General features: G+C 32.0%; 1 protein-coding gene across 1 annotated transcript; it reads right to left on the bottom strand.

Annotated features, from left to right (window-relative positions):
- Positions 1 to 992: 992 nt before the first annotated feature.
- LOC145167792 (cytochrome P450 704C1-like) lies at positions 993 to 5159 on the bottom strand. The gene is made up of 6 exons (XM_079087039.1): positions 4793 to 5159; positions 3353 to 3568; positions 2870 to 3154; positions 2289 to 2609; positions 1544 to 1747; positions 993 to 1314 (listed from the first exon to the last, which is right to left on the bottom strand). The coding sequence occupies exons 1-6, from the start codon at positions 5105 to 5107 to the stop codon at positions 1129 to 1131; spliced, it is 1527 nt and encodes a 508-aa protein (XP_078943165.1). The 5' UTR covers positions 5108 to 5159; the 3' UTR covers positions 993 to 1128.
- Between the last annotated feature and the right edge of the window lie 7310 nt (positions 5160 to 12469).

The raw sequence follows: 12469 nt of genomic DNA, 5'->3' as shown, positions 1-12469 counted from the left end.
TCACTATTGTTTTTCTGTTAATAATTCAGATTTGCTCTATGCAATACAGGATCATGGGGACAAAGCAAGATGACCCAAGAAAACAACAAAACACAAGGATGGAAAGATAAATCTATGTGATATTCTTACCACGAAAACTTTGGACATCTTATCGAAGATTGCTTCGCCCTCAGAACGGGAATTAGTTATCTGTTGAGCAAAAGGAAACAAAAAAAAGTTTTACGAAGAAGGAAAGATAAGATCAACCAGAAGGCCTATGATCAAGAAATTCTTCCCCAAAGAATAGCATCTTCATACTCAGATGTCAAGGTAATTAACTTTATCTCTGATGGTTTTGACATCTGTGGATGTATATTCTATGCCATATTATTCTCCATGGAGATATTTTTATGATGGTAAGATTACTAACTATTGACATTAAACCCATCTCAAAGGAATTTTTATAGGTGAGAGCTATTAAGACATATATAGGTGCAAAGAGGAGAGATTCGAAGTTCCCCAACCGACATCTTTAAACATAATACCACCAACATTATAGTGTTTCTTGGGGAAAACTGCCGGTGTTCTATACCTCATGATGAGTAAGTACACTACTTATAAGATTTAAAACATTTTTTGTGTTTTTGTTTAAATGACACATGTGTTAAATAGTTACGTAATGTTTTGAGTTTGGTCGTGTTTGTTCTATTTCTAATGAAGTGTTGTATGTATATATAATGCTTAAAAAAATTTAAGGAAATTATCAAATAGTTGTGAAAATAAAAATATAAGGACAAATTTGTAATAAGTCAATACTGAATGGAGAATATGTCTTGATTTATTGGCTATTAGAGCAAAAAAAAAAAAGAAACATCTTGTCTAGTTAACAAAAAATACCACGTTTTGAAATATCCACAATACTAATAAGAGATCTATAAAAGAAATATACATAATTAATACGAATTTAAACAATGAACTATAATCTGTTGATAATAACAATTAAGACTCACATCAACAAGAAAATAAATCACACATACTTTTATTACAATCATAGGTTTACTGGAAGCATATTTCAATCTTAGGAATAAAAAGGTTCACGGAAAAGTAAATAGAAACATATACCATATAGCCATAAGTTGAAAGGTTATCTTATTGAGGTCTATTGAAAACACGAACATGCAGTCCACCATTGATATGAAGATTAAGTGTCTTTTTAAATTTTGCTTGTTTATTTTCATCGTCTAACTTGAAAACGAAGCAACCTAAAATCATGGATGCAAATATCTTCATCTCCCTATATGCAAATTCTTTCCCCAAACAAATTCTTTGCCCTGCCTGTGTTGAATTCAAAATAAAAGTATGTTAGAATCACACTTCAATTGTATTTAACAACTATATTTGACTAATTAGTATCATTGATAAGAATTTAAGGCGATATATATATATATATATATATATATATATATATATATATATATATATATATATATATATATATATATATATTAGAATTGGTTATTTTGAAATTTTATTACTTTAAATAAAATAATTACAGTGTACTAACCTGAAAAGCTGTAAATTTAAAGGGGCTTTCGGATCGGAAGCAGCCATTTTCATCGATCCATCTCTCTGGCTTGAATTCATTTGCATCATCACCCCATAAGAGCTTCATCCTTCCCATTGCATAAGGTTGGTAAGTCATCATATCCCCTTTGTTCACGTGGCAACCATCAGGTAGAACATCATCTTCCGCACATATCTTCACGCCCTATATAATTTTAAAAATAAGTATGCATATTATTATCTCCATATAAACATTTAATCATAATAAATAAGATAATGCGTAGAACATTACACAATGAAACTTTGATTTTGTAAGATTTGACAAAGGAGCAATAAATAAAGATCGCTCACTATTTCTGAAAAAAGTAATCGTACTTTCATTTCTTCCCATTGTAGTATTCTACTTTGGAAAAATTTAGCAATCTTATTTAAAAATCTGATGTGATTTTCATTGGTAGAATTGGGTAATATTTTCAAAGTACAATGAAAGATCGAACACAATAAATGGACAGACTTGTTAAAGTCGATTGCCTTAAAAGAAATATTTTAGTGAAAGTACAATGTTGTAAAGACATAAATGAAAGTAGGATGATATGTCAAATAAGTAAATGAAAGTAGGTTATTATTTTGCAATATTTAACCATTATTCTTCGGTTCCATTCCCCAAGATTTCTCAAATGTTTAATTAAACATAATTTATCCAAAAAAAAGTTAATAAGAAAGAAAGAAATCCATATAAAATTTACCAATGGAACTGCTGGATAGAGTCTCAGAGTTTCTGTCAAAGTTGCATGAAGATAATGCATCTTTTCTAAAACATCTTCAGTCATAGCATTTACAAACCCAGTAAAATCCGTTACATCCTTAAACTTTATTACTTCTTTGATTTCTTTTGCTACCTTATCTTGGATCTCTGGATGTTTGCAAAGCAAGTAAATAAACCAAGTCATACCAGAAGAAGTCGTGTCTTTTCCAGCAATTATAAAGTTTAGTATTATATCTCGCAAATACTGTGGACTCATGTCCTTGAATTGAAGAAACCTTGTTAGAACGTCTCCTTTGTATCGCTGCAATATTTAAAATCGATGGTCAAATGATATGATATATGCTTTGAAGTTGAATATAGTTTGTATGACTTCGAGAGTAGAAGTACATTTTTTTTTTATTATGGGAAAAGATTAAGGAAGGTAAAGTCCACCCTTGTGCCCTTTCCACCAGTGTTCCCACAACCAATATAAAGAAGGTAAATGGAAATGGACCTATAATTAGGAAGATGAGGTCTAGGTTCTAGGGCGCTTTCATCATTAAAAGAATTACAAAAGCTTACCGAATCTTCATTCTTATCAATTTGTTCGGTCTTGATCTTGATCAACTTGTAAACGAATTCATCAACCACTTTGACATTTTCCTTTAACTTTGCTTCCGTTCCGATGTTGAAAAATTTCTTGATTTTCCATGTTACATCTACATACCTTTTAAGTGTCATTGCGCTTGCGTCATCGAAAAAATCATTAAATCTTACACTTTCTTCAGATGAACCAAACATGCTCTCTGGATCCATTCCGAATGCAACCTTAAAAACCGCATCCAATGATGCTCTCATAAAGATAACCTGTTTATACATTATATACCATGAATTTCAATAATCAAAACATAATAATCAAATGTCGCTTTTGTTTTCACGAACTATCCCACATTTTTGGGTTGGACATACTAAGTCATATGTATCTAATGTATGTGAGAAAGAATAAAATCTTGTTTTGTCATATCATGAGTAAAAAATGGGCCCTAGTGACGAAAATGGACTTACACTCATATCGAGAATTTGATCGTTACTTGCTGCTTCAGATAATGTGTGAGCGAGCTCTACCGCATTTTCTCTAAATATTAAAGTGTTGACCTCTCTTAAAGCTTTCGTGGAGAAATTGTGGCTTTTGACCTTCCTCTGCTCTCGCCACTTGTCCCCATCAACGGTAAATATTCCATTACCAAGAAGATCCTTTAGAATGGTGTGGTTATAAGTTCCCTGCAATTAAATTTGTATTTTTTAAGATGTGTCCTTGTCCCTCAATTTAACTTTTTGGATAATTGTTAAACATCAATGATGTTTTCAATAAAGAGAATATTGAAACTTTTGGATCATATATTGCAATAATAATAGAAGGTATTATGCTTTCATGAGGTTGAAAGACACGATTTTTTATCTGGTTAGGACCGGAAGGACTGAAGCAACAATATCTCATCACTTGAAGGCCCCAAATGGAATCGTTCCGTAACCCAAAAAAAAAAAAAAAAAAACTTGTGTCACACTGGATGCAGATGCGCAAAAGAACTGGATATTTGCTCAAAATACGATCTGATCCGAAAACTACATATGGTGGATCTGCGTCGGAGTAATCCGATCCACCAGTTTGGATCGGATCCAAATCCTAAGCCTCAAATCTTAAATTAGTAACGGCCATATAGTATTTTAATATTGTTTTAAATATTCGTATGTATATATGTAATAACTTTAACATATTTCATATTCTCGTATAAAAATTACTCGACATATTTCACTTTCTAATTTTATATATTATAATATATATTTGTTTCATGTTAGTTGTCAAATAATATTTCTTTTAAAATATGACTGGAAAGGCTTTTACCAAACATTTCACAAAAACGAGGTAAATTAGAGTTAAACAAACAATTTTGGATATCGTCACTAATAAAGAAAGTTTATGATAATATTTTTTTTTTGTATAAAGTTAGTCGAAATGTAATATTAAAAAACAAAAAAGCTTGAAAAGTAATCAATGATTACTGTTGCTGACAATATAGTTATTTTATCGTTAAAATTAAATATAATTTTGTTTTGATTTTAATTAGCCATAAAGTTTCTTGCATGCTATATTATTATGTTAAACTCACTTATGATATGATGGACCGAATTCTAAATAAGTAAACATGTCAAACAGATTATGGCACACTTAGCGCAAACAAATAAATCATGGAACAAGCGCTCAAATCAATTAGGGCACAGTTACTTAAGGTTTAAAAACTAAAACCGAATGGGTATGATTTTGAAGTAAAATGTTTCAAATATCAAATCACTAACAAACCAAAATGAATATCAATAAATATGTAATAAACAGGGTTAAGAAGTTGAAATGCAATTGGAATGATTATTGCATAAAACCTCGTGAAATCGTACAACATTAAAGGAACAAGCTTGTAAAGTCAAATCAATGAACATCAGGTCACGTACCTTGATATAATTTTCGGGATTGGTCGTGAGAATGTACTCAACGTTAACCGGATCAGATGTATAAACCTCGTAGCGAAAAGGAGTAATCAATCTATATGTTCCGTGTTTTGAAGCAAGATCAACCATGTAATCATGAAATCTGTGGAAATTAAAAAGCTGATTCAACATGGTTCCAGCAATTGGATGATACTTCTTCGTCAACTTGCCTTTTCTTTGTTGAGTGTAGACATAAAGGCAAAGGAGAAGAAGAAGATATGTGGTTGTGATTATGGGGATGGAAAATGGATTTGAGAGAAAGTCCATGGAAATAGCCATTCCAGAGGAAGAATTACTTTTGTAAATGTGTTCTTCTGGATGACTGAAGGAAACTCGGTGGTTACTCATGATCAAAGTTGATGCATATATAGCAAAAAAAACCATCATTAAAAAAACAAAAACAAATTGAAGGCGGTTGTTAAAACTTAAGATGACCAGATGATTTTCCTTATTGGCGTTCCAACAAACTAGTTTTTAAATTCTACCTAGGTATGATATATTAAAAAAATATATATTTACCCAACCATTGTTTCAAAAATTATTACAAAAACATGGTAGTTCCTTTTGTCTATAATTTTCAATTATTTAGAAGACGTCATATGTATTGTAAATAATACAGGCAAAGATTCATTATTATTATCACAAAACGAAAATCACAAAAAGCGAGTAACTTTTAGTTTATTTTTTAAAAAATCGTTAACAAATTAATTGGTTATACTTAAGAAAATACATATTTTTAATTACAAGACTAATCTTATATTACATTAATTTTAGTTTTGAAAATGTGAAGGTTTCAACTTTTAGTATACATGTTTTTCAAAGCGAGGGATGGAAATGGGACGGGATTAACCATTCATGTCCCTATCTCCAAGTGTCTAACATCATCCACATTCCCACCTCTATCTCTGATGGATACGAAGAATCGAATCCCCTTACTTTTAGATTTTGGGTTTTTCCGTGGCCTATCCCCAATCCATCATCGGCCCATCCCCGATCTATCACCATAATGAAATCATCTTATGAAAAAAGAAAAGGTTAAATAAACGATTAAAACCAGAGGAGATAATCAGATTGTGTTTACATGAATCGTAAAGTTTCACAAACATCTAAAAGAGATATAATGATTTGGTATACTGACTCGCAAACAAAATGACGATTGACGAACTCTTAGGAAACGTAATTTGGTATATAGACTTTGTCTCTAATGGTCTAATACACATCAATTCATGCATAGTGGACTTAATTCAAATTCAATAAATTATTAATATATATATATATATATATATATATATATATATATATATATATATATATATATATATATATATCCGGATCCGATAGGAACATAAAAATTGGTAGGAACCGTGATAATTAACTATTCTCCATCAATTATTTCGTCAATGACACAAACGTTAAACTCATTTAGTTGGTCGTAACGCGTTCCACTACAAGAATACTGACCTTTAGCGGCGACACTATTACCGGCGACATAGACTTTTAGCGGCGACATTTGCTAGAGTCGCCGCTAAAAGTCCATGTCGCCCGCAATAGTGTCGCCGCTAAAGGGTTAGCATCCGAATCCGCGTTTTCCCCCTCGGTTAGACGTCAACCGTTCGATCAAATATCTAATCCAACGGATGGGATACCTTATCCGCACAAACCTAATACCGGCGACATATTTGTCGCCGCTAAAAGTGTAAAAAAGTCGCCACTAATAGTTACCAAAAAATGACGCGATACCCTTCCCTCTAGATTGTCGCCGCTATTGCTATCTGTCGCCGGTAAAGCCCGAGTTGTCGCCGCTAAAGGGTCTCCCAGATAAAAAAAAAAAACGGACGCAGATTCCTCATTTCTTCATTCTGTTTGCTGCGTTTCTTGTTGTTCGCCTCTTCCAATTTCCACCGATTTTGTGTTCAATTAGCTGATTCCAACAACATATCTTCCCAACATTGTGTGAGATTAGGGGTCAAGGGTGGTTAGGGCTTCTTGGGACCGATTTCTAGCTCCATCTATTGAAGAAAGGTAAGTTGAATTTCTTGTATCTCTTTGTATTTGTATGTTAATTTCGATTTCTAGCTGCATTTGAAGATTAAATTGCAAGAAATTGTTCAATTTCAGTGTTTTTGGTGTTGTTGTCTTTGGGTTTACGGGTGAGGTTATTTTCGGGTGAAGACCAATTTTTCCCGCTACATATCCGTTGATTTCCGCCACTACAAGTTCTATTATTTCAATTTTTTGTGAATTTTGTATTTGTATGTGAAAATTATGTGAAAATTGTCATATGTGAAAATTTTGTGTATATTTGATATTTGTATGAATATATGTATGTGTGTTTGATGTATATGTGGTATATGAGTATTTGGTAGAAGTATATGAATGATTTATTATCTATATATATGTAAAATTATATGTGTTTGTTATAAATAGGACGTTATTGTGTGTTTATGTGAATGTATGTATGTTTGTTGTAAATGTGGTATATGAATGTGAAATTTGTGTATTTGGTATAAATAGGATGTTATTATCTATATATGTGTATATGTGGTATATATAAGTGAAAGTATGTGAATTTCATGCTCTTATGTATTATGTAAAAGTATGTGGTTTTGGTATAAGTAGGATGCTAAAATTGAAAAAAAAATAAAAAAAAATTATTGTTATAATTGGAAAAAAAACACACAAAAAATGTTATAAAATTGTTTAAAAACTTATATACAAATACTAGAAAGTTTCTAGTTTGTTCCCATGGTCCCTTTTGATAAATGGACTTGGAAAAAAGTTTCCCCTGCAATACAGGACACCGTATTACAACATTTAGCGGTATTTATTTATTTAAATATATTTTATATGGTTAACTATAATTGTTTTTTACTTGGTTAACTTTTTTTTTGTAGAAAAAGTTTGATTTGGATCAGATGTACCGGGATGTACAAGCTAATTTGTTGACAGAGAGTTTTCAAGCAGCTTTGTTAAAAGGTTATCAAGAACGTAAAGTTGACGCAAAAGAATATTTTATGTCAGTCGGAGGGTATGAAGATATCCCGGGAGCATTAGCCAACCCTCCACAGGGTATGGAAGTTGATAACTGGAAGAAAGCAGTTGAGTATTTCCTAACAGACGAACACAGAATTACTTCAGAAAGGAACAAAAAAATCCTTGAAATGCAAACAAATGTGAATCGTGGGGGGTCAAGCTCGTATAGCAGTACTTGCTATAAGAATGTAATGTACGATACATGTAATTATTTATTCAAAATATAATCTAATTTTTAAAGTTAAACAGAACCTGAAGAGAGTGGAAACGCTTCGCAAAGCTCATACCGATAAGAATGGTGTATTTGTTACTGCTGAGGCGGAACAACAATATGTAAGTATTTAATTATAATTTTATCATATAATTAAATGTTTATTTATACTTAATTGTTACTCACTTTTGGGAGTTACAGAATCGGTTAGTTGAAGAGCTGTTAGAACAAACTCAAGGTGAAAGTGAGTTAACTCCCACTCAAGAAAGAGCTGCGTTTGAGAAAGTATTAGGAGAGCGACGTGGCCATATTAGAGGCATTGGTCGTAAACCTTCTGCTCTCCCGCCAATTCCACAGCCTTCGCAACCATCACCACAACCATCACAACCATCAAAGGTAAAACAATCTACTTTGGTTTTGTGGTGATTATTTGCTAAAAAGTTTCGTAATTAGGGTTTTGTCCCAAGTGCAAAAATAACAACGTACTTTGGTTTTTTGTCGTAGTTTAAAAATAGCAATCTACTTTAGCATAGTAAAATGCATGTTGATTTGGTAATTTAGGTTTTGTGGTGATTATTTGCTAAAAAGTTTGGTAATTAAGTTTTTGTCCAAAGTGCAAAAAATAACAACGTACTTTGGTTTTTTGTCGTAGTTTAAAAATAGCAATCTACTTTTGCATCGTAAAATGCATGTTGATTAGGTAATTTTGGTTTTGTGGTGATTATTTGCTAAAAAGTTTGGTAATTAAGTTTTTGTCCCAAGTTCAAAAATAACAACGTACTTTGCTTTTTTGTCTTAGTTTAAAAATAGCAATGTGGTTTCATAGTTTTTGTTTATGTTTGATAATTTAACTTATAAGTTTATATATGTTGTTATTAATTATATAGTTGGAAAATCTTCGTGCAATGTTGAATGACCCGGCATGTAGGGATGAGCTGTATTAGTTTTTTCATTCCCAAAATAATCGAGGAAACGATGAGAATGAAGATGATGGTATGTAGGCCAGGATGAGTTTTATTTTCATACGTTGTAACGCTTTGCTACTTGATAGATTGTAAAACTTTGGTTGTTTTTTGTAATTACCGGCGACACTAATATCGGACGACATTATTACTTTTTTATATTTAATCGGATATTATGACTTTTGATATATAATTAATTATAATCGGATGTTTGTTTTGTAATTAGCGTCGACACTATTATTTTTTATATTTAATCGAATGTTGTTATGTAATTACCGAGTACTTTATTATCGGCAACCAAAATCGTTAATTACAAAAAAAAAATTAAAAAAAAATGAAAATTGTAATTACCGGCGACAGTATTACCGGCGACCGGAGCATTAGCGGCGACACTGTCAGTAGCAACGACATCTATCATTAGCGGCGATAGGGTCATTAGCGGCGACACCTATCATTAGCGGCGAAAAGTTCATCAATAGCGACGAAGTAGTAGCCGCGACTTATTACCGGCGACGCGTCGCCGCTATTACTATTGCCGACGACAACTGGACTTATTACCGGCGACTTCTGTCGCCGCTAACGACCATTTTCCTTGTAGTGTTCGCACGTGACGCACGTTCATGGAACGTAATACAGACTCGAGGGAATAGTCATGTACGGCGAATGTCCATGGAATGTTACTTAAATGTGTTTATCTTTTTTTTTTTTTTTTTTTTTTTGTTTTATTTAGTATTTTTATTTTAAAAAAAACTTTTTTAGGTAATAGTATTTTCGGTTTTTTTAAGTTTTTTCTTTTTTTTCTTCGTTATTTTTATTTATTTAAATTTTGTTTTTCTAAAAATGTTTTTTTTAGAAAACTTTTTTTATCAGTATGTACTTGGCTTTCAATTTTTTTTAAAATTTTTTGTTTCTTTTTAATTTTTTTTAATTTTTTGAATTAAATATTAGTTTTAGTTTTTGATGTTTAACCATTATATAAAGTTTCGAATCATAATGATATTATACATCATACATTTTTGGATTATAAAAATTTAGATCATATCATTTTGAATCATAAACTTTTGGATCATATCATTTTGAATAATAATAATTTGGATCATATAATTTATGAATCATATGATTTTGGATCATAATATATGGAATTAAATAAAGTTTTTGTTCAATACAACATTTAGATCATTATCTTATTTAAATCATTTAATTTTGAATCATAAAATATACAATAATTAAGGATCATAAAATATTTGAATGAAAATATTTTTAGATCATAACTGTTTTGGTAAAAATTTGATCAATTTAATATTCAACCAAGGTGTATGAGAGACTGTGGTGTTGGAGGCAATGCAAATATCGAATAGTAATCAAAGTAAAATTACAAAGAAAGTCATCGATCCTTTATAGGATCTCTTACATAAAACATAGGGAGGTGATAATGATCACTTGCCTTGTTGTTTTTATTGATTTGAATATAAGATTACAAATATGATGAAGATAATATGAATACCATTGTAGTAGTAGAGCTAATTATGTGTTTCGTGTGTGTTTTATTAGTGTTATTTATAGTCTAGACTAAGTAACAATAAGCCCGATATTTTGGGGATCCTCTAGAATGAATATATGCACATTTTTTTTGAGTTGGTTCTCCCGTGTCTCTAGATTGGTTAAAACGATGGAAACAACAGAAAGTCAAATAATTCCGAGCTAAAAAATTTCCATTTTGAAATTGTTTCTTCTCGGAAAATAAAGGCTCATTAAATGTCTTTTTGTCTAACCTTTCTTCTAGTCTTCAGTTCTTTCATGTTGTCTTCTCATTTATAGATAAGTCCAAAATGTCCTTGTCAGAGATCTTGAGAAAGTTTTTCCCTGGAGAATTTCTCTTTCCGAAATATCCATGTTAAATCTACCTCAAAATTTAAATCCGAGTTGGTAATGTGATTCCATGTCATCTATCTTCCGAGCTCTAATCCTTTAGCTCTTGGAATTTCTCAATGTCTTTCAAATGTTTGACTAAGATCTTCCATTTAACTTTTGTTTCAGATATCAATTCATGAAGTTGTGCCACTTCTCGGAATCAATATCAAACATTAGTGATTTATTTTTTCGATTCTCGGAAGCATCTTATGTCAAGTCATCTCGGAATTCCTTTGCTACCAGATTCCTCTTTCATAAATAATAATTGTGATTTTAAGGATTTCATTAACCTATTTCCGAAACCAGTAACATGTTTATCCAACAGTCATTATCCTTTAGTCCCAATAAATATAATTTAGCACACATTCCAATGAATCACTAATTGTTTTCTGAACATGAATCGACGATTTCCCTTTTTCAATCAAACAAATGTCTTGTCTCATGGGATTAACTGTCACATAGAAAGGTTTTTATAACCTACACATTTAATGCTAACCCGTTTCGGTATTGGGTGTTATCATTACACTCTTTGACCCGACCCGAAACAACCTACCTATAAAAGGATTTTGAATCCAACTATTCCCTCTTTGTGCTTTTATTTGTCTTCTTCCTTAGAACTTTATCGATACTCTGCTCTTCGTACTCTTCAAGCATTCATCCATGGCTTCCGAAATATCCAAAACCTCCACCATGAAGAAATTGTCCAAAGGATCCGCTTCATCTTCATCCACTGAACCAATCCTAAGAGCAACCACACAAATTTTCTCACTGGACCCCATGGATTACAATGAATCAATTCATGTCATGGTGGAATTCATTGCTCGTCATCCTATCTTCGTTCCTCTTACCAAAATCCCCAACCCTAATTTCCGTCTCCATCTCATTTTCAAAGCCTTCGAGCGAGAGAAAATTAATAATGGTGTCTTTGAATTTATGAATATTGACAATCGTATTGTTCCAGTTCATAAGGAAACCTTACTTCGTGTAATTGGCATTTCTCCAAACCCAAAAAGTTTCAAGGTTGTTGAGCCTACTGTTGAAGAATTTCAATATTTTCTTGCCGAAATAGGTTACAAAGGAGAATTCAAGGCCAGTGAATTCAAGATGTCGGATGTTCCTAGCATCTAGATAATAGTGATGCACTTGATTTTGAGAGGCTTGTCTGGGAAGCACGGTGGCACTGACACTAGGAGCAAAGACTAGCTATATGTGGTATATAGTATCTTCACCGGCCAATCAAATGTCGTCAATCAACCATAAGTCTTGTGCTAAGACTTTGTAAAGTTCACCGATAAAAGAAAGGCAAACGAAATCCCTAGTCTCAGACATTAGGTTCTGACTCTATAATAGCTATATTCGGAATGTCATGAAGCCATCTCGCTCTCCTTGGACATCCCTGAGGCATACACTACTTTCAAATCTAATAAAAATTACATGTTGCCCAATCAATCATCTTTCGGACCTATTCGACGTCTTGCTTAGCATTTTTTAGATGGTATTCCTTCCGATTCAGCTCATAAAAAA

This window comes from Lactuca virosa, chromosome 3 (assembly GCF_052849685.1).
Source record: "Lactuca virosa cultivar CGN04683 chromosome 3, Lactuca_virosa_CGN04683_v6, whole genome shotgun sequence".
Taxonomy (NCBI): Eukaryota; Viridiplantae; Streptophyta; class Magnoliopsida; order Asterales; family Asteraceae; genus Lactuca; species Lactuca virosa.
Note: the sequence above shows the minus strand (reverse complement) of the source record. Positions and strands in the feature narration are given on the sequence as shown.